The 23353-nt window shown below is 45.2% G+C and overlaps 1 protein-coding gene across 5 annotated transcripts in view; it reads right to left on the bottom strand.

Moving 5' to 3' along the window:
• Nucleotides 1–3496: 3496 nt before the first annotated feature.
• Nucleotides 3497–23353, bottom strand: part of LOC138588212 (transcription factor COE3) — a 66993-nt gene continuing 47136 nt past the window's right edge. For 4 of the 5 annotated variants that reach the window (XM_069658158.1, XM_069658159.1, XM_069658160.1 and 1 more), the window contains exons 10-16: nucleotides 23051–23177; nucleotides 11992–12080; nucleotides 6954–7019; nucleotides 6566–6737; nucleotides 6011–6196; nucleotides 5484–5573; nucleotides 3497–4190 (exon numbers count right to left, since the gene is read on the bottom strand). In XM_069658158.1, the coding sequence (XP_069514259.1) occupies nucleotides 4159–4190; nucleotides 5484–5573; nucleotides 6011–6196; nucleotides 6566–6737; nucleotides 6954–7019; nucleotides 11992–12080; nucleotides 23051–23177 (762 nt within the window). In that variant the 3' untranslated portion in view covers nucleotides 3497–4158. Of the gene's footprint in view, nucleotides 4191–5405; nucleotides 5574–6010; nucleotides 6197–6565; nucleotides 6738–6953; nucleotides 7020–11991; nucleotides 12081–23050; nucleotides 23178–23353 lie in introns of all 5 variants that reach the window. The other variant, XM_069658157.1, reaches the window with a different exon arrangement.

The raw sequence follows: 23353 nt of genomic DNA, 5'->3' as shown, positions 1-23353 counted from the left end.
GCTTACACAAATCCCGCCTGTGCGAGGGGAAAATCCTTAAAATGTACCTCTCAGCACTTGCCCGTCGAGCAGAGCAGATAAACCATGTCCACCTTTTAGTTTTACGGCCTGATTCGATACTGTACACATATCGGCACAAAGGCATTATCACATCACCCTCCATTAAAAGTGAACGTATAAGCCCGTCAATAAGCGCTACATAAGGAGCGGATGCGTAAGGTAATATTCTCTTTTTAAGGTCAGTTTCAATTGTTTTTTCTCATGGGAAACGGCAGATTGATAAAGAGCAAACAAAACCCCCTCTTTTCTGAATGCTTGTCCTCCATGGCCTCAATGAAGGTTTCATTCCTTTATATCATCCAGCCCAATTCCCAGCATGCACGGCCATTGTGGCTCTTTCAACTGGGAGCTCTCCATTGACTGGCTCATTGTCCGGCCGCTCTTTTGTGCGTGCTATCACCGGAGCACAATCTTTCACCTGAACAGCACAGGAGCGCAGCCTGGATGTGGTGGAAAAAAAAAAAAGGAAAAAAAAAAAGCTACTGAGTCACACATGCAGATGCCAGGCTGCACAATTAACCAGCGCTAATTAAGAAATACTCATATATCAGCTTTTAAAAGAATCTCCAGTGATGCTTGTTAATAACGCGGGTATTCGTCAGCATGCGTCACACAGAGATGTTCAATATTACCGCTCAGGCTTCTATTATTGAAAGGAGTTTTTTCTCTTTTTTTTAAATCTAACAATGCACGAGCAGATGTTTGAAGCGTGGCCCTCGGCAACACAAGGCTAGTTAAGATCGATATTGCTTTCAATATTTCTTTCCTTTGACAGATAACCAGTACTGAGGAAAGTCTTGATAAGAGTGGCAACATATGGATGTGGCGAGGCTCGCTCTCTTTTGATTGCGTGACCCCGTGACCTTTCCCTGTGTTTGAGAGGGAGGCAGCCACATGGTACGGGTGGGGGTCTGTCAGGCTCTGGTTATGGGGCATTATTGACCCAGGATTTATAAATATTTAATGCACACATTAAGATCATGGTGGAGGGTGGCCATTAGAGTTCTCCAATAAAGAGGCTCTCACGATGATTGAGTGGTGTGGCAGAGCTCGGAGCTGCTCGTTGGGTACAGGGAAACCTGCTGAGACAATCTAGTGTTCCTCCAGCCTGCCTGCCAGGCTTCGGCGCTCTTAAAACTGGCAACAACTGAGCAAACTTCATCCGTCATTTTTGATTGTACTTTTACCCTTAGAATTGTTCTTTTTGTGTCTTTTCTTCCCCCCTTTCGGTCGGTTATTGTTTCAGCTCCGAGAGGCGGCTGCCGTGGTTTCATTTTAAAGCAGTAAACACTAAATAAATACAGTTTGTGCAGCATTGAATGTTAGAGACAGAAACCTGTGCATCTGAGGCAGATAGGAGGCAGATGTGTGGCCGTTGTTATCAGACACGTCGGATTATCGAGGGAACGATTTGAAGCACAAGGCGATCGCAGGTTGAAAATTAAATCGCTCTTTTGAGTGTATCTGTCCTTTGCGCTATCAGCAGCTCCTGGACTATCTCTCCCCTTCCCCGCGCCGTGAGATCCGTGCATGCCGGCTGACATAATAAGCCGTGATATGCTGATTGCCACTCGGGTTCGCCGTCGTTTAATTGTGCATCAGAGGGAGAGGTGGCCTCGGACAATGTTGCCTTGATGAGAAATTGACATTTTGTGACCTGCTCTGGGCGACCACTCTGGATGCCAGATAAGACGCTCAGTTGTTTTTAAGGAGAACCACTATTCTTCCCTCAAACACTTCTATCCTCCTGTTTGACCCACTTGATGAGTATAGATTTCACAGCGGCCCCCCTTTCAGCGCTCAAACTATAAGAGGTTCAAAACGATACCAGCCCTTATAGACAAAGGATAACCTTGCTCTTTCAATGTATTGATTCTTTATTAACTAGGTGGCTTAATGCAATGAAATGAGGGATTTGAATGAGCCCCATTTGGGCTGCTTTGAATAAAAAGCTTGCACTGTTTATGAATGACTACAATGAACCTTTGAAGCACCACAGATGCAGGATATGCTGAAACAGAGACCAGTAGGAATATGTCACAATGTCAGAGTGCTGTGCTGAAAGAATGTGAGTATAGCGAGCAGTTTTTTATCTTTTATGGATGTTACACTTTTCCACAGGTTTCAAACAGTTATCTCTATGGCAAAGTCTAAACACTACAACTTACAGACGTATCACAGGTTTGTCCTCAGGACTGTCTCTTTTCTGTGTCCCGACCGTCAGTTTGTCTGCCGGCCAAACTGCACTCAAAGCTGAAGGAAGTCCACAGTTGAGGAGCTATTGTGTTTTTACTGAAAATTTTAATAAAACATCACTTATTCATTTCTGTTTCCATTCCAAATGTTGACATTTTAAGATTTTTCTTCCCTGTAAACACATGTAAGCTATGTGGCAGAGTCATAAGTGGTGAGTAAAAATGACTTCTATACATTCTACAAAACAGAAAAAAATACAACCACAAATGGAGTGTTTTTTTTAGCTCCAAGGTTGTCCCTCATGCACATTAGTCTCTATTGGATCTTAACAACTATCATATGGGTCACAAACAATTTATTTGACAATACAACCAACAAAGTTTTCTCCAAAATGGTCTGTATAGATAATTTAAAATCAATATAAAAATAAACAATGAAGTTTGACTTCCCCTTTAAAAAAAATGGACAGAGAGTCTCGACGGAGTAACACAAATAGTTTGAGGATACACGTGAAATATATGCACATTGCATTTCATCAAATACAAAAAGAAAACAAATGAAGGCAACAGTTCTTGGCTGAATTATCTGTGCTGCATCACTATATTAAGGGCATGACGATTAATACATACATAATGAAAAGCAATATACAAAATTTCAGAGATAAATACATTATTTATAGTTGATATGTTACAAAATTTCCCTCAGTGAGCGCAAGTGTGTGTTGGAACAGAAATATGACAATGAACTACTATACTCCTACATTCTCAATGGATTTTAGGTTTTTTTTTTTAACGTTTTTTTGTTGATCTAAAAGAACATGAAAAAGACAGATGTATAAATATTTAGCACAAGTTTGGCAATATCACAATAGTCTACAATTTTTTTAACCACATATAAAACACATAGGGGGGAGTTGGAGCTAGAAGGGGGAGACTGCTCCTCATCAACAAGAAACAGACTTCACAGTAGCCTAGGAATGCATTAATATACAGTGCTAGCAAAAGAGTTGAAAAACATGGCAAAACACACTTGCTTAAAAGGAAGCTCTAGACATGGAAGTACATCATATTCATCAACAGAGCAGTGTTTTGTACACGTCAGTGTGCTTGTTGAATCAAAGAGGATTTTTTTTTTCACTTTTGAGGATGATTTCTAGCTACAATAAATTACAAAATTTAAGTTAAAATGCAGGAATGAAACATGATACAACCTTACCCACCCAGCCCCGCCCCCTTTTTTACTCCTATTTGTTGTACTTTTATGATCAATTTTTCTACATTATATATCTCATATATTTTCCAGTTGAAATTGTCTTGGCCCCTGTGTATTTTTCTCACACATAAAAATACAAAAAAGTCACATTATAAAGACACACAACTGCTGTGAATCTATTAAAAGAGAGTTGAAACAGAAAAAAGGATTTCTGAAGTTCGTTGGCAAATGTACTGTACATCAGTGTTTTTACTTTACAACCAGATGCGGAGTCCACAGAGTCCCTTCCAGTATTGAATGTGTTTGATTGGGCGCATCCGAGGCCGAAGCACAACCCGACAGGTATACAAAATAAACCCTTCATCATCCCGTGTCCTCTTCAAGGGTGGTCAAATGTGTGTGTGCGTGTGTGTGCGTGTGTGTGTGTGTGTGGAGAGGGAAGGAGGGGGACAAACAAACCAAAAAAAAGTCCCACAGAAAAGAAAAATATTGTTCCGCATGAAATCCTTTTTTTTCTGCAGGTTTTTCAAAAGTCATTTTAAAAGAAAAAAATATCTTTTTTTTTTCTTCATGTTTAAAAACAACAAGCGGTTGACTATACATTACACCAGCGTGTCGCTGAGTGCTGAGGGGGTGTCCTGTGAAGTGGTAGTAGTGTGTAGACTGGTGCTTGAGATGATGAAAGTGCATTTACATTGGAGGGACAACCAGGCCGGACATGGCTGCAGAGAAACAGAGAAGAAAGAAGAGGTTAGTTTTGTTGGGCTAAAACAGCTGTGGAAATAATATATGAAAACATTATAATTTATTGTGTGTGCATGCATGTGTGTGTGTGCTTGTATATGTGCGTGTGTGTGTGTGCATCCATCTGACTCTGCACAAGTGCGTGAATGTATGCCTTAATGTGCCTGTTTGCGTATGTGCCTGTGAGTGTTTGCCGTGTCCGCCGGCCTGCTGCTGCACGTCCTCCTGACGGGGAGGGGGGGGGGAGAGAGAGTTTGAAAACCTCCCTCCTGCTCTGACATTTCAGCCCCCAGCATGCCAGTCTCGCTATGTGTGATATTTCTCCTGGCGTTGGGGTAATGGCAAACAGTGGCCCAGACTCCCCCGAGACGCGGCCGTGGTGACGGCAGAGCAACAACACGGTCACTTCCCACAATGCCACAATGCTACAGTACTAGACGCTCCTCCTCAGACTCCCCTCAGATCGCCCTCCTCTCCTCCTCTCCGCCCCTCGTCTCTTTCTCCTCCACTGTACTGCCGCACATTAGTCCCACATTTCCTCAAGTCGTGCCTCTGTGTCATTATCTAAGAGAGATTAGGCAAGATCAAAGGTAGCTTCCGTTATTCTACCAAGACCATCTGCTTAGGATGTCATTAGCAACTGTACCTCACCCTGCGAGTTTATATATTCAGTATTTTCACACGTTTTAACAATTAGGCGACTAGTGAAGTGCTGGGATGATATATTATTATATTGCTCTGAGTATATTTGTAGAGTCATGGTTGAAATGCTTTTAAGTTTGCCAGCGCAGATGATGGCAAGGCATTGCTCATTAATTTCTGCACAACATGTATTAATAAGTATGAACGTGTAGCAAGATGAACTTTAATTTCCCACTTCATTAAGCCCAATGTTATTAATCTTGGGGCACACACTACGGCTAAGCTTGTTTTCAAAGCAATCATGTTGGTCATGACACATGCACAAAACCTAATAAACATAATTACTAAAACAATTCTGGGAAGGGTCTTTTCCTGCGACATCGGAGGGGATCATTTGTATGAAAGGGCAACAAGGATGTGCGTGTGTGTGTGTGTTTGCACAGTCCTATACAGTGCTAGCATGTATGTGTGTGTGTGTGTGTGTGTGTGTGAGCTGAAAGGTGTAAATTGGCCTGTCAAAATGCATATATTTGTAATGATTAATCCCTCACCAAACCGGACAGAGGCCTGAGCAGCGGTATCTGACCAGTAGTCCGTAGGGAAGGGATGAGGGGGTGAGGGGGGCTCACCTTGCAGTCCGTTGCCGTTGGCGCTGGTGCAGGAGGGGGGTGGGGAGGCCTGGGGTCGGACCACAGGGGCGAAGGCGCTCTTTTGTTTAACTGCGGAGACGATAGGGAGGGAAGAGGGAAGGAAGGAGGGAGGGAGAGAGTGAGAACGTGCTGTGAGTAGTGCTCGAGAGGGAGAGGGCAGTTAAGGTAAGGCGAGGATAGTATTACTGCCAGGGGGGATACACGATCAGCACTCACAGGCCCCTACCATCAACATCTTGTCCGGTTGAACAAATACAGGTGGCATACGGCGGAAAACACACATAAAACTGAATATTTCTCCGACTCTGAGCTACATGTGTGTGTTCTCCAAAGTACTAAAAACCAAACAAGCTCCCTGTGAATGAATAGTAATATATTATCACCATCAATAATGTTATAACCCTGTCAGAGGTGATTCATAGAAGTGAAAACGAATGTGGGAGCTGGAATTAAATCAGGAGCAGCTTAGTGCTACTACGGCGTAGCGATAGTGGCAAGCTACTCACTTCCATATGGGGAGTTGGCAGAGGATCCGTTGAGGAACCCAGGGGAGCTCGGCACTCCCAGGTTCATGCCGGCGTTGCCGTAGCCATTCATGCTGTTGCTGACGGTGTTGTAGCTCGACTGCTGCGGGGTGCTGCTGGAGATGTAGCCCCGGGGGGACACGCTGCTGGTGTTCCGGCTGTAGCCCACTGAAAAACACGGGTGGGAGAAGGAGAGGGAAACTCGTTCATTTCTTTCCTTTAGTGCAGTGTTGACTGACGTTTTATAAATACAGTAAATGCTGCAATCAAATGTTTTTATATCAGCACAGACTGCAGATGCCAGTTTAATAAGAAAAGAATTAAGCGCTTAATTAAACCTTTAACTGCCTATATTATCTGTGTATTATCAGGCAGTTACAAGAACATCCAGGAACACAGTTTTCCTCATTTAAATGACTCAAAAAGAGGAATTTAACTATTTCTCATGCTGCTAAAACTCCCCCAGAACCCCCTGAAGGACCCCCACCGTGTCCCTGGACCCCACTTTTCCATGGAGCCACATCCTAAATCACATACCTTGGTCGTTCCCTTGTGACTCAGACACATTCACTGCTAGCTGGCTGCTGAAGGAGTTGACTCCCATCATGCCGTGGGAGGCTGTGTTAGCGAGCGAGGGGATCTGGTTGTGGTTGCGGGGAACGCTGTACAGGGCCTCGGCGATGTCAGCTGCCCTCTTCAGAATGATCTCCTGAGAAGCGCGGAGAGGCAGAGGTTTTGTTATTTATGGTTTGTGTTTTTTTTTTCTCTCCTTTGCTTTGATGCACGGTTCATGGCTATATGGTGAACGCATGTAGCCTACACAGCTCCAGATATAGAGGTTGGAAATACCCTTTGGTGATACTATCAGTAAATTCTCAATGCTTTCTTATTTAGCCGAGGTTTAAGCAGCTGCGTGCATACAGACCTGATTGTTGTGGGGCATTCCATACAGGGCTTCGACGAGATCAGCCGCCCTCTTCAGTAACACCTCCTGATGAGAAAAACAGGAAGAGTAAATGTTAAGACCCCAACAGATTATGTTTGAGACCCCAGTGGTCCGTACTGTAACAAACAATATCCAAAACAACATTACCCAGCAGGCTCGTGCAGAGCTTTGGAAAATGTTTACATATTCAAGCGCTAAATAAAAGCCAGCCCTGATTTAAGAGGCACCGGCGCTGCTTTTATACAGCACCACCACTTTGCTCCTTCCAACCATGCGGAGCAGTGAATAATGTTCCCTATCTTAATTAAACTGGCATAGTCCTTTAAAAACAACACCTCACCCCTGATTCTGGGCTCCACGTTTGCTCTGGAGTTCAGCGCTGCGTCCCCTCTCTTCAGAACAATAAAGTGAATTAGCTCTGGGTTAATCTAGTTCTGTTGTAATGACATTAAGGAATTTTTCAATTAACCTCTTTGACTGGCTGTTGCAAAGGACTTCACAAATGACTTCCCATCCAGCAAGAGCTGGGTGCTTGTGCCTTGGGGACACGGATGCTCAGGATGTGGTCTTATCCATGTCTGCATGCTTGCCCCCGCTTGACAATGCGGATTAGCTGTGTTGCTTTGGCTCTTAACACTGAAAATGAGTTGGCCCCGGATCCCGTTTCCCCCCACTCTGTTTCGGGCTTTGAGCAAGGTGGGGTTTGGCCCGTTTGTGTGTCTTTATCTGCTCTTTGAATTCAGCACTTACAATTAAATCCCTCTCAAGCAACCAGGCTGCTCTCTTTGTTTTCCATAATACAGAAGGCAATATGCTCTATGAAAACCCTCTTCTCCTTTTAGAGTGCATCTAATCTGACAAAGGCAAGTTGCAGACATGGCTGCTGCGTGTGTTTTTAAAATGCTCGCTTGTTGTCACCTGCTGTAGAGCAGAGATTTGTCGACTGCGCTGTTAGAACCCTGGTTAAAAGCAATGCAAATCTGTCACCAGAAACATCTCAGATGGTGCTTGTTTTCTTCCCACATTCGCTGTGTTTTCTTTTGCGGGCCTCGGTAATTTGTCTGAAGTGTTCCATCACTTGGCAATAGCAGTGTGGGATTAAGACGGCAGCTGCCGTAAATGAATGTAAACACAGCCTTCGCGCCTTCAAACAGCGGCCTCCAAGACTTGGCCTGCATTTCCAAGGCGCAGCGTATGTAGTGTGTACGGAGTGTGTGTATGGGCCCTTTCATCCAGAGGAGCATATCTACCACAGCCCTTGATTTATCAAGATGAATCACTGTAGAAGCCACTTCCAGCGTGTGCCATGCTCTCTTATAGAAACATATCGCTTAATCCACCCCAAGTTACCGGATGGGTGGCTCTTAGAATGGGCATTTACCTCTGAAATTGGTGTGTATGCTCAACGTTGCATGCATCTAGTTTGCATACAAATAAAGAATTATGGTTGTCGTGAGGCAGGTAGACTAAATGAGAGGACCAGCTGTCTTGATGTGTTCTCATCAGGCAGAACAGATTTCTCTCTCTCTTGCTGAGTGAGATAAAGTGGTTTTCTTTCTTTTTGTCTGCAGTTAATAATTACCAATAATCTATTCTATCATATTTCAAGATCTCCTACATGGCTCTCAATTTTAAACAACAATTAAAGCAATTAAGACTGTCGCGTTCACAAGCCATGTTTCATTCCGTGTGAAACGTCCTCTCCCTCCTTGTCCATATGGTACTTTGCAGCAGTGACATAAGGACAGCTTGGAAAAAGGAGGAGAGGAAACGATATTGCCTCTCATCCTTAATCTGTCGTTTACCGCGTGGTGTCTTAACTAACCGAGCCGACTCGCAAGGCTATGCTTAAGTGGCAACCTAGTCATATCGGCGGATGATGAGAAGTGCTGCACCCAATCAAGGAAGAAGTTTGTTTTCTTCTGACGAGACGCTTTCATGCGTATCAGCTCACGCTGTGAATACGATTAGCACGGAATAGTGTTCTGAGGGCATTTCCATGTAAATCTCAATACTACTCCAGCATAAGTGTAATTGGCTTTCTTGTCATGGAGACATATCAGAACACACCATGTTAAATTGAAACAATTAAAGGCCTCAAATGATTTCTGTTGTTCTGTGACAAACGCGTGACAGATTTCTGCTATTGTTCGCCTCGCTTTGCATAAAGGTCTCGTGTTCGACGACTGCTTAAACGGGGGGCCGCGCCGCTGACAGATCACCCAAGATTTAGAGGCTGTTTTTTGCGTTATCGCCGAAGAAAAATGAGGGGAGGCCGTAACAAATGACGTGTTATAAAAAATATCTAACAACGAGCAGACGTGCTCCCGAAACAGCCCCCGACGTGATTCTTCAAGCACTAGATTAACATGGATGTTGTATTTATATTATCACAGTTAATAAAAGAGGGCCTAGGTTATGTAGCTTGGAGTGCTAATGCCATTATAAAACTGTAAGGCAATTACTCTGTTAGCTCTAGCCTGAGGTAATGAATGCATTTAGAAGCATAGGGCCATTAGATGAAGGTACTTCAAAGAGCACAGGAAGAGAGATTCATTTAAATACATGGGTAATTGCTTGACATGAACACATTTGTAATATTTTCTCCTTGTGGATTACACAAAGAATTGGAAAAGAATGGGCTTATGCTCATTTTGGGAGGAAAGAAAAGAATCAAAAGCAATCAGCTTAATAATAAAACAATATTGAGTTTCCACTTTTAATTTCATAATGAATCTAATTTGTTACAGAAGAGAGAAATTGAGTGTGATATAATGTGATATCCAGTCTATTTGTCCATTACTGCCAGAGGGCACAAAATGGTATTATAAATTGTCTTTTTTATATTATGAATAGAAAATTGTTTTATAACAAGATCTTAAAAAGGAGGGTGAATTCCAAAGTCTCTGTTCACTTAACGCCATGCCCGCAAACCAATCTCCTTTCTCATCACTTGACTGCTCACACTTATTACTTTCATATTCACCCTGGACTTTGCATTGAATTTTTATATCTCCACTCCTCCCACAGGGTCAGACTGTCATCTACGATGTTGTCTTAGAATTACGAGGTAAACTTCAATCAGAGGCAGCTTCCCCCCTTTTTTCTCTGTGTAGCAACAATATTAGCGTGCATCCCTTGCTATCCATGAGCACTCCCATATTGGCTTTCTGTCTCCTTACAATTACCACGTGTCTTACTGGTCCCAGGGAGAAGGCTGGTGGAAATCAATATAGCGCAGTAATATTATCAACTGGAGGGTGAAGTCATGGGAGGGGGGGGTATAGAGGCGGTGAGTGGGCCTGGTGTCGATTTGCCTTTCTGCTAATGCACACCGCGCGTCCTCCAGCTTTATCTTCTTTTTATAGAGTCTCCCAACCTCACCTGCACCTTGTAATGGCTGTTCTCTATATGCCGCTTTCTGTTCTCATTCCAAATGTACATGCCAGCCGCAGCCCGCCGCCGGCTGTTTTATTGGGAATGTGCTTTTGACCCCGAGAGCTGACCCTCAGATGGCAAGCTTAACAATGACGAATCACTCGGTGGGATCATTTACATGCCCCCTGAACCCCATATTTGGGTCCATTAGAGAGCAAATCAAATATTTATGTTGTTTATTGGAAGTGCAGGGTTTCATCTCACTCTGTGATTGTTTCATGCAAAGGCGGGGAGAGCGTGCTATATTAAGTATACGACACAGCCAGGAAACTAATCTCGGGTTCAGTGTCAAAAATGTGTCTCACAACCAACAGACGCTCTTGTATTCAGGGGAAGGAGTGAGTTTCCCCCTGTAATAAAGCTGTGTTTAACATCGTTGCGCTCTTTGTTCAGAAAGACACTGTGACTTTATAAAATTGAAGCAGTGCGGCCAGTTTGGCCAGCGCTGCCTGCGGAGATCCAGAAAGCCATGTGGATATTAAAGGTAAGTGTACTTTACCTTTTGGTCCACGTTTACAGTTGAAATTAGAGCAACATTTCATGTCTAGGTGTTGTTTCCCGTCTCCACGGGGACCGGCTCTAATTGAAACACTTCATATACTGAAGCAGGGACTAGCTGTGATGTTCCATTTCTCCACCTTGCCTTGGTCAAACCTCTATAGCTACCACACAGTCTGTTCTTTATTAAATTGTCCGTTGGACGTTAATGATATTGCTGTGTTGCATGCTGGGATTTAATAGATAAGGTCTTTAAAGGTTTTACAGTATTATTAAAACTCTGAGGTGGCCGCCGCTTTACGGCATGCCGAGGGCTTTTGAATGGACTAATCAGTCATATTATTACACCTGACACATCTGGAACGTCAGTCACCGAAATGGTTACTGGCAGGGTGGCAATTAGAGAAAACACACAGATAGATTTTATCAATAGGAAATGGGAAGAATAAAAGAATCAAAGGGAATGAAAAGAGTAAAAGAATCAAAGAGTTTCTGCAGGGGGAGGGAAGTAAAAAAAAAAAAGGGTCTTTCAATATGGCAGCCTATTCATGTGTCACACCAGTGTGGTGAAAACTGATGTGGCTTTCAACTCCTTCACCCAGGTTCAAAAGAAAACAATAAGAAAGCCAAAGCGTAATAACATGCAGTCTTTGTCTATTAGCTGCAGTAAGACGAGGGGGTTTACGGCACAGGGTTCTGTAAACAAAAGATTAAACCAAATCGAGCTGCAGAAAATGAAAGGAAAACATGAGTGGGGTAATGAGGGTGCAGACGTCGTTTCTGACCAGATTACCATCTCCACAGACTACTGGAGAGGAAAACGCCTGATTGAGCTATTTTACCACACAGAGAGTTTACGCCTCTCTCCGCGCACAAAACCAATACCATTACCACGCTGGTTAGAGGGTAAGCCACATATGTGAGGCAAAGCTGTCACGGTTTGGGGTCACAGTGCGCTGCCTTGATGCTAATGTTGTTTTGTTTATTCGTCGCATGAAGAGCATTAAGGTTTTATGTCGCAGACAGCTCCGTCTCGCTGCTGTTTGTGTGTGGGTTTTCTTTTTACAGACACTCTACTGACCTTTGGTAACCTCTCAGGGTCGCCGGGGTGTCTGGGGATGACCTTCTGCAGCCTCTGGAAACCATAGTCGATGGTTGGCTCGTTCAGGGCTGGAAGACAAAAAAGGGAAATGAAAGTTAGATCCATTCCAGGGTTAATTTTGCTGAAACTAATGGAGAAATCTGTTGAATTTACAGTACAGAAGTCATTTCAGAATGCCTAATTTCAAAGAAACCTCAGAGGAGAGACAATGTTTCATGAAACATCACCGACTCCGGGGGGCGGGAAAATGACACGAGCTCCTCTGACACTTGTGTCACCAAGTGTTATTCCATTAACAGCCGTGATGACCTACATCAGTGTGAGAATCCTTCACGGGGACCCTCCCCCTTTTTATCTGCTTGAGAATATTGACTACAGCAAACTACATAGCGGGGGTCTTTTAATCTAACAGAGCCTTAATAATCTGTGAAAGGCTGTCCACACATTGATCTAGTGTAAGTTGCTGTCATTTCACCCCTTCTGCACCGACTGTACTGCAACACTGGGCCCGTGAAATACGGCGGCGGATCCCATGGAGCCATTAATCTCTCCCACCCCTCAAATAGTAATCTGGGGCATGAGGCATATTGGGCGATGAATCAGAGGCACAAAGTAAATGAATCATAACCCAGACTTTGGTGAGAGCAGGGCCGTTTTATGTCTGACAGTCCTAATGGGTAATTGAAGGCTTCCTTACAGCTCCGCCTGATTCTAAACAATCATGTGTACACTCATAGGCAGGACAAGGAGAAAGGCAGGGAGGGAGGGAGGGCAGAGGAGAGAAGGAGGGGAGGCAGGGAGGAGAGCGGTGTAAAGGGGGAAGGAACGACTTAATAGAGAACATCACTTCTCAATGTAGATATCATTTTCAGGAGAGTAACTCCGGAGAGCAAGGCGCTTCATAAATCAATGGCTTTCTATGGAGACTAATAAGAGCTGCCTGCCTCTATTCATTGTTCAGCCTGTAATTTGGCCCATCACTCATTACTCAGCATGTAATTTCAGCATTAACACCGCACAGCTCGCTGAACCTGCCGAACACCAGAGAATGTGGAAGCAAGTAAACGTCACCCCCCCTTAAACACACACACACACACACACACACACGCAGGCAGGCGGCGGGCCCACTGAAGCACACACCCGAGTCACGGCAGGAAAGCGAACAGTTATGTGTCTCACTCCTTCTTTTGTTCCCTCGTCTTGATACACATGCAAGCATGCTCACACGCATACTGTACCTACTCACGCATACATACTCAGCCGTGTCCTGACACGTGCACCCCCTCTGCCAAAACCCCGAACGCGGTAATTGCCCGCCCGAGCGTGATCAAATGGAGCAATTATGTGCTCAGGCATGGACAATGCAGGGCGCTAATCGATAGCAAGGATCTAGCTTGCAAATCCTGTGGCAGTGGGCACACCTGAATAAACCCCACGCCACACAAACATACACTGCTGGAAATCTGATTTGACATGTCATCATGCGTCCCCGATACGACAAAGGTCCGCTCGGGTGTGCGGGGGGGACGCCATCTTCTCCTTAATAAAGGATTGATCTGCCGTATTGATCGTACATGACAAGGCTGTAGCGAGGAATTTGCCCCTTTTCTTTTGTTATTTCCACCCCCTTTCTTATCTATGCACTCCGGCAGTCCCATACATGTGTACACACAGGAGCATGCATATGTGTGTGTGTGTGTGTGTGTGTGAGTGTGAGTGCACGTGCCCGGCTGAGAGGGGTGCGTGTGCACGGCAGCCCTGCCAGACCCCGCTGCTCAGTGTGATGTAAATTGTGTATGTGTAAAAAGCACTCCATAATCAGGCCATCCATCATCAGAGGCTGTCAGTGGGCTCTCTCAGGGTGATACATCACGCTCTCCTGTCCTCTGCCTCAGCTGGGGCCTGCACAACCCGCCAGGCATGCTGGGAACACAGCCGGAGAGACGTACAGTACAGGACGGGACCTAGGTTGGGAGAGGTGTTCTGTTTGATGTGGCTTTCCAATGATAATGATGCCCGGGCCTAAGGATTGCGATGCATGTGATTTAGAGGGCGGGTTGTGAAGAACACTTTAAAGTGAGTTTATATAAAGTGTGGGACGCCTCACATGGAGGAATTTAACTGCATGAAACAGAACCAAACTTCCTTTAAAACTCGCCTTGTTTTCGGCTGAACACACGCCTCGGCGCTCTGCAGCCCCAGTCCGAGCGCCAGGCGTGATCTCCACATGTCGACATGTCGCCATCTCATCTATCATGGAGATGATCTTTGTAACAACCCCGGCGTAATGAAATTGGTGACACACACCGCCATCTGCTATTGATTTCATGCAAATGCTTTTGACAGCTGATGGAGACTTGCATTAGCGCTAAACGGTGCTGTCAGTTGATGAGTTGACAGTTTTGTAGTCGTAGCATGTACACTGGGCGCAGACAGACACAGACAATGTCAATAATCCTGTAAGAGCTGCTGATGATATATACTGAGCACTTATATTCAATCTGGACAATAAATGTGTTGTGTGTGTGTTCGTCGCGTTGCTCGGCGCATTTTTTCATCCCCCAGCAAAGATTTCCTTTCATCTGCTGAGCTTTTACAAGAATCATTGGGGCTGCTCTTCCTGCTCTTTCTTACACCACACACATTGACAGCAGCCTCCTCCTCTTACACCCCTTTTTTTTTTTTACTCCCACCTTTTCACCCGTATGTCTTTTTTAATCCTTGGCACATCGTTATGTTCCAACTTCACACTCTGTCGTAAACTTTACTCTCTCCTTACGACAAATCTAGGTAGCTCGGCGGTGCCCTTGCATGACTCCATGCATGCCAAACCGAGTTTGGCCCTCCTCGTCCTTCCAACATAATACAGCAGGAGAGAAGGGAGGGGGTTAGGGTGTGGAAGGAGCGTGCCCCCCCTCCCGTACAAGTCGCTGCAAGGAAACATGAAACCCTCCACACACATCCCATAAATCCTGCACTGGGTGGGGAGTCTAGCCGAGGGGAGGAGGGACCCGAGGAAGGTAGGGGGGGAGGTATGATGTGGGGAGGGGGGTCGCTGGCACGTTCCAGTCACGCCCGCTTCCCGGCTCGCGGCCAATCAATACCACTTTCCTGTTTTAGAGGCGGGTAATTATGAGGTGGAGAGATTGTGTGACCTCTCACCCCTGCTGCATTACTCGTCTGATATTAAGATAAATTGCCTGATTTTGGGTAAACATATGCTGCAATTCAAACTGTCAGCACTGGTTTGCTCAGGGATAATTTGTATTGATCTCCTGGCTTCTTCCCCATTTTGCTTACTGACCTCATGGATAATTAGAGAAAAAGAGACACGGGGAGGTAAGGCAGGGCTTGCATTTGAATACTTTGCAGGAGGGATGAAGAGCACACGGGGAGGGGGACATTATGGACTAATAGAAATTTCATTTTCACTCATTTTCTGTCAGATTTAGACGAGTTGCATGTTTTGTCCAATCACATCTTTTCCCTCTGCTTGTGCTGCACAAACAGAGATATAATTGTTCACAGATTTGTTTCCATTGTTTTAATTTCAGGGATGATTATAATTTAACAAACGTAATAGGACAGAAAGAGAAAGATAAGAACTGTCGCCATGTTTGACTTAAGAGAACAGATTTCTTCCCTCCGTCTTCACGGCTTTTACACATATTCAGTAATTTTTCTCACTCCAGAGACCGAATGATCATGTTTCAGAATATGAACAAATGGAATGCATGACTCGGTGTGCAGCTGTGACCATATCATTTCCAATTTTGAATATCGCGCATGCGCGCGAGCGTGCATGGCAGCGCTTCAGTGGAAATTCCTCTGCCTGGAATGTGCACTTCCCCAATCTCATTTTTGATCTGACGCCTTAATCTGCCCGTTCTTTCATGCTACAGACACATTTTCTCTGAGAGCTCCTTTAGCCGCCTTGGCTGGCCACTTCACTTAAAATGTAGAGTGGATGGCGTGTTACATGGCATCCGAGTGTGGTCTGCTGCTCCTTCTCCATGTTCTCTGGAAATAGGACACGAGTAAACGCTCTACAGGAACGGTGTAACATGGCCGACGTTGGCAGCCAGAAGTGCTTACATGGCAATACAGCCCGGTGTGCCCTCGGCCTGTATGGAAGTGGATTGAACACATGTATTGACTTACAGTATGGGAGCATAAACATGGGGAAATGTTTGAGCAAAGCAGTAAATTTAAGGGAAATTGTTCCTTGTTAAGTCTTGTGAGTCTGAATGGAAGCTCGCACAGAGTACTAGCATTCCTGCCAGCCATTACAGCTTATTACGATAACTCTATCTTTCCAGGAGATAAAAACCTAGCCTTGTTGCCATTTGCCAGCTATTACTTTCGCTAATTATACTTAACTGCTTCGAGCTTATCTCCACTCCTCCTACACCATTGAGCAGTTATTTTTTTCTTTCCCCTTAACACAAATTAGAGGTGGAGTGGGAGTTGGAAAAGGGGGAGACAGATAAACAGCGCAGGCAGAAGTTCATTCAAGTGTTATTGCGTTTGTGACTTGTCAAACAGTCTGACTGAAGCCTTCTAGGCACCTGCAGTCTGTTAGATGGATGCAGTTCAGAGCAGCATCAGCACACATAATGACCTCGTCTCGCCGTCTCTGCTGCGGGAAGAGTTCTCGGTGTCACTGTAAGGAGTTAAAGCTGAACACTGAGCATACATAGAGGGTAAGATTTTAAGAAGACATGCTGCTGCTCCTCAGTATAGATTTGTTCTCAGTGTTGAGAGAAGGAGAGGAAACACGCATGCACATGTAGAGACCGTCTTTAAAAAAACCAAAGCAAGCCAAATTGGAATTTTCACAGCAAACCCACGCAAAGCAAACCTCATCTGTTTTAACACTGACCATATCATCTCCATCCACTGCAGCCAGTTACCACTGAGTGATTCCATCTCCAGCAGTCTCGAGATGAACAGGAAATTAAAATTTCAAAGATCTGCAGTTAGGATAAATCAATGGAGACAGATCAATGTTCATTGAAATTTCATGAACTTTGAGCCAATACAGATGAAAAAACGCCTCGACAGTTACAGTCTCCAGCAGATATTGCTCCTGCAACAGATAAAATGTAATTAACACGGTTAAAAGGGAGCAATGTTACAGATTGCACATCCATAATTTCAGACTCCCTTCATATCGGCCGTTTTATTAGAAAGGGCCAGAGACACCTGTTCAATCCTCTTAGATGACATCTAAAGTATGTGTGCCACTTCTCTAAGGACGCCGGCGGACTTTCACACATTACCGGCCAACAGAAATCAAATGGGTTCCCTTCACAGCTGATTGCAAGCGCAAATTAATATTGTAAAATGAAGATCAATACATGGACGGGGCACAGATCGATGACGGCTAAATTACGGCCGCGTTTTCCCCCTCATTCAAGATGAGTTGTGTTTTCCTCTCAAAGTCAATACCGCGCTGCCTCCCTCATTCATTTCTCAATAAACTTGCCGATGAATTTCAATCAAAATGCAGCAGTGGAGGAGGAGGAGGGAGGGAGGGAGGGAGGGCGGGTGGAGTTCTTTTAAAGCCCGTTGGGTGTGGATCATACTGAAAATGGGGCAAGAAGAGGAGGTAGAGAAAAGAGGAGGAGGAGGAGGGATCCTCGTCTATCAAAAGCCCCCCTCCCTGCCTGCCTCCGTCTATCTTTCCCGTGGCAGAGGACTGATGCTGTGACTTAGTGAGGACAATCCATTTTAAGAGCCATTACAAAACAGACCTCTAACGATACTGTGGGACAAAAAGTGGGTCCAATTAAAATCAAATCAATGAATACCATCCTTACTGGGAGGAAAAAACACACAGCCATACTTTCATTTTTCTCTTGAAAGATACCCACAATGCATTTCACAGAGAGATGTAATGGGGGGAAAATACATGCTCAACTGCAAGTACTCATTTCAATCAATTTCCTGGAGCTGGATTTCACAGGTCACTTGCTGATAACACGCTGTGGAATAATGCCACAGTGTGCCTCTCAAAGCCTACCTGACAAGCTGCCTGACAGTGGGGGAGTGCGAGCACGTGTCACGTCAGCCCTCTAATTGGACACAAGGACCTTCCTCCGCGGAACCTTGTCGCGCTCCACATAAAGCTCACAAGGCCTTCAAACCGGGGCCCCGTCTAACTTGGCAACCTGTGTCGGCTCCGTTCCTGCGGAGCTAGTGCTAAATACCAGGGTTGTAATGAGACAGGCAGGTATGGGGATATGGCGAGTGGATAACACGCTTTGACACATGCTAAAACTGTTGTGCCAACTGGTTACAGCCCACTTGACTGTGGCGATGACATTTATAAATGCCTGATTCATCCTCACTCGTAGGAGTTCACGCTGCTGAGGGATTTTTTTCTTTTGATCAGCAGAAACATTTTAAAAGTCTTCCATCTTAAAAAGCTTTTACTTTGAAGTAGATTTAGAGATTTCAAATTAAAAGTATTTTGCCCTCACAATCCGATCTGTTTACATACCTCCTTGAATGCCTTTGATTATCGCATATCTGTGCTGTAGGCCACACCCCATCGCTGACCAATGGAATAGCCAAGCCCAACCCTGCAGGACAGGAAATGGAAAAGGAAGCGCTCCATCTGATCAGCTTTAAGTCTGGGACTTCAAAGTGACGGCAGGGCGGAGAGGAGACGTAAGGATAGGCTCGATTCACAGGCTGAGCGGCGCGATAAAGACGTCTCTGTTTATTTAATATTCTTTTCCAAGAGAGGAGGGTCCAAGACTGCATGACATTTTGTTCCTCCTTTTAGGAGTGGAACAGGAAGTGAGTTAATTTTGGATTGAGGATATCACAGCTGCTGCTTTAGTTTGGTTACAGGCATGTAAATACATATAAATTATGCATGTTTAATAGGGATGCGCGATATTATCGGCACGGTATCGGTATCTGCAGATTATAGCTTGAAAATATCATATCGGCATTGACAGATATGTCATTTTTCTGCCGATATTTCCGCCGATAAAACACTCAATGATTCCCTAAAAAAGCCTGACGTAATGCTACAACATTAACTCGCCTCTTCCTTCAAGCGTGAAGAAGGGTGCAAGATGTCTGCTGTACGGCAGTTTTTCTGACAGCAAGGTTGCTATTAGCAATGGATGCTCAGCATCAGTCATGCAAGGAGATGCCAAATCTCATCATCCAAGCCTGTCTAAGTTTTAGGATTATTACGGTTTTATTTGAAAGACAATGTTCCATACAAGCCACGCATTTTAAAAAGCACTGTATTATGTTATTTCTGCAGCAGCCACTGGGCCACTACAATAAGAGAAGGCATGATATCAACTCCACTACTGCAATTAGGTGGAAAAAAACCTGCCTAATTTATCGGTATCAAAATCGGTCTGGAAAATATCGGCTTATCTGATATCGGCAAAAAAATCCAATATCGTGCATCCCTAATGTTTAACATTCATAAAGTACAAGATTTTATTTGAAGCCTAATTACAAGGAGACCTCACAGTCTACACTATGAACATCTTCCTTCTCCATCCCTTACACGCCTGACATTTCTTGATCTCCACCAGTATTGAGTGAAGCACACATGACCCCTTTGTCCTTATGTTGATGAATGACTGCCTCATACCCATTTTGTCAGATTTTGGTGCAGTGGAGTCGATAGCGTCACCTTGACGAGGAAAGTTTGTGATCCATCAGCCCTCAAGGCTGTCTGGCCCTCAACTAAGGCCTGGCAAGAGCAGCTCACTGTATGGGGCACCGGCTCCGTCCAAAATCCTTCACCCAGTGTGCTGCGATCTTGTGAGGTCGAACGAATGGCTCTTATTACCGTCGCTTTACAGTGAGGGGGGAGAACAAAAAAAAGGAAAAACACTTGACTTGTACTAATAGCTGTGAAGCCATGCCGGTCACCAAAGGTCTGAAGACGAAGCACCCTGTCAGTGCCCAGCTTGGGAAATTAGCAAATAATGTTCCCTTCCCCCTGACAAATGTGTGACAGCTCGCCTTCGCCAATCATTCTCTCCTAACGTTATGATGCATGTCCTGGATCCCCACTGGAGGATACAGGCGAAGTTTACTGACCCTCAATTTACCCATGACAAATGGGGTCCCGGTAAATGTGCGTTTTCTGGGGCGCGGAAGGGGTTCATTTTAAGCAATCCTGGTTATGTGGATGTCACTGATTAGGATAAATAGTGGCTGAGTGTGTTAGGACTGCTTGCAGAACCATATTACCAAGGGCCTGCATCACCGCCCCTGGAGGGGAGCTCTCGTGGAAACTTGGCCAAGATAGAAAAGCAAAAGCTCTGATGCAATTAGGAGCTTAAATTGGATAAATTGTACGCTCAAAGTTTTTATTTATGATTTACTCTTTCATACAGTGCTGAAGCCAGGCAGTAAAGAGGTTAAGGTGCCGCAAATGAGGCTGAAAATTGAGATTTTGCCGGTTAAGAAATATCTGATCAAACCAGATTGTGCTGCTTGCACTGCTTAATAACGTAGAAAGTATAATAAAGTATTGACCTCAGGTACAGCCAGGACTTTCTCCTTTTGATTTTCTACAACCTTGCTGACAGTTGGACCAATGGATAACCAATACATGGATTAGACAGAGGACAAGCCAGGCGGCTCCAAGGGACGAGCGTTTGTTAGAAGGTAAAAGGTACAGACTGTAAAACAGCAGAAATAGCAAACATGTCATTCCTGTTAAAAATGTGCCGATTAAAACACAGATATAAGCTCCTCGAGGCAGTCAGTGAACTACAGCCTACTAAAGTTTTATATAGTATGTCTGTTTGTCTCATTAGTGTTTTAAACGTTCAATAGTCAATGCCAACAGGATTATTTGACATCTACTACAGGGTGCTCTCTCTCGGAGAATGGATTGTGAGTTTTGGAGCCGTTCCAGGGTACTAACCCGAGTGAGGACGTGTCCCTCCGCTGTTTCGACTTGGCTGCAGTCTCCTCTGTGTTGACTCTTGGTAATTTGTGATAATTTCTTAAATTGAGCGAGTTAAATCTCCACAATTAGGGTGGCGGTGCAAGAAGAGTCAACATGAAAAAGTCGAAAAAGGCACTCCTCTCGAGCGGCGCTCTCAAGTCACGCTTGAAGCCTTTGATAACTAGACCTTTGATATGCACATGTTGCTCCCCCCCCCAGTACGACACCGGAACATTCCGCGCCTGTGTCACTACATGTAATTCGCTATTGTAACTCCAGGTCATTTCAAACCTATTTGCTCGTGCGGTGCAATTTTTTTTCAAGTGGAAGAAAAGCTCACGGTTTGAAATGAGCTGCTCCACTCTTAAATACATGATCCACTCTCCCGCACTCAATGCATCAGCCCCATTCACTTTTTAATGTCTCGCAAGAAGTAGCTAACATCCTTTCAACCTGGCAATTACTGTACATGTGGAGCAAGCGATACCTCATTGTGGCGTTATGCATTCTGCTCTCTTTCTCTCGAGCGTCAACCCCTCGTACAATCAGGGTGAGCCACACGGGGAATAGCCGAGCGAGGGGAGAGGAGCCGGACCTGTCTATTGGCGACTTTCGCTTTTAATTCAGCGCACTAATCAATTGTACCACCGTTGCCTCCAGGGGTAATTGTATCTTTATACTAACTGGAAGTGAGTAGGAACCAAGGGAAGACAGAGAGGAAGAATAGGGGGGGAGGAAATCAACAAAGATAGAGAGAGGGGGACACGTTTCCCCAGTAAAACCTGATGGTAATCATCCCAATCCGCTTAGCCTCTGTGACTAATGGGGTCTGTTCTTAAGGGACCTGGCACTTTCACCAGGGTGCTATAGAAGCCATTAATGTCTTAACTTATACACCTTCTCAGGGCTGTGCAGTAACACATGTACACACACACACACACAGACACACATTTCTTCCCCCTCGCTCGCTCTCGCACTCTCACACAAACAGACACACATACATTTACGCAGCCACACACTACACTCCTGTTTCATTATCCCGGTGCCTTGTTGGCCTCTGCTCCGCTCCTGCTAGGGAGGTTAAATGCAGGAGAGCCGGGCCAGACTGCACGGTTGGAGGAGAAGGGGACGGATGGCTGGGGGTGGTAGTTGCGGTGGTTTGGGGAGCAAAGAGGGAGGTGGTGGACGGGGGGGGGGGGTTTGATGAGAAACAGCTGCCCCGGGATGGAGGGGTCTGGATGGAGAAGGAGGGAGGAGGGAGGGGGGGGCTCACTTTGCAATTCTGCAGCGCTCAAGGCCAGGGCTGTGCTGCTGGAGGCCTCGGGGTGCTGAGGTTCGGGGGGGAGTGAGAGTGCTTTGACGCGCCCCCCCCTCGTTTCATTCTGCCCATCAGAGTTAGAACAGACAGAGGCTTCCAGGTCAGACAGGCTCTGACCCCCGCAACCTCTGTCTCCTCACCAATGATGACAGATAAGACCACCACTTCCTTCTGTTAGCCAAGATAATCAGATCCCTTACTTATAGTGTCACACACACACACCCTTTCTTTCCCTCTCACACACACACACCCTTCTTGTCTCTTCTGCACACTTTCTCTCCTCTGAATTCTTCCTTGAACACACACGAGGATAACTTCAGACACGCTCGTGCACTTAACCTGGATATTGCCTTTCTAATCTGATTCATAAAAAATGAAACCCCATTTTGCCGTACAAAATCAGCAAATTAGCAGAAAGCATTATCCGTCTCACAACAGGGCGGCTGTAAAGAGAACTGGCAGCGTGAGTTATCCCGACAGCTTGAGTTTAACAGAGCTTGGCAGCGCCCTTGTACGATGGCAGGTCAGAGGGGGATCGAGTTGCACTTATAGGTGCCCCCTCCGCGAAAACACCTTTTTCCACCCAGCCAGTGCAGATCTCACACATTTTTAACATTCAGCAAGCAGAGCCCTGGTTAGTTCATTATCAGCAGCCTGGACTTGGGGTTGAGGGCTCCATCCAGACAGAGGAAGGGAGGAGAGGGGAAGGGAAGAGGGGAGGGGGGAAAAGGCTGTAGAAAGCGAGAGGAAGTGAGGGAGAAAAGGTTTGGACTCACCAGTATAGACGAATCTCCCAGGGGCACCTTTGCAGAACTGCTTGGACTTGTAGGACAGCGTGACTTCCACAACACCCGGGATGTGTCGAGGTGGAGTCTGGACGCGGATGGCGTGAGGAGTTATCAGCTGTGTTACAGAGGAAAAAGAAGAGAGAAAATTAGCCCAAAATGAACTCTCTACTGGCTAGAAAGTTTGTTTTTTAAACATAGATTTAACAGGTTTTTCAAAATAACAGACAGCCTTAAAATTGGGTATCAGCCAGTTCACCAATCAATGCTCTGATCCAATACCAGAATTGATTG

The sequence above is a fragment of the Semicossyphus pulcher genome, unplaced genomic scaffold, assembly GCF_022749685.1.
Source record: "Semicossyphus pulcher isolate SPU_LCO1_2020_fin unplaced genomic scaffold, fSemPul1.0.p SCAF_12, whole genome shotgun sequence".
NCBI classification, from domain to species: domain Eukaryota; kingdom Metazoa; phylum Chordata; class Actinopteri; order Labriformes; family Labridae; genus Semicossyphus; species Semicossyphus pulcher.
Note: the sequence above shows the minus strand (reverse complement) of the source record. Positions and strands in the feature narration are given on the sequence as shown.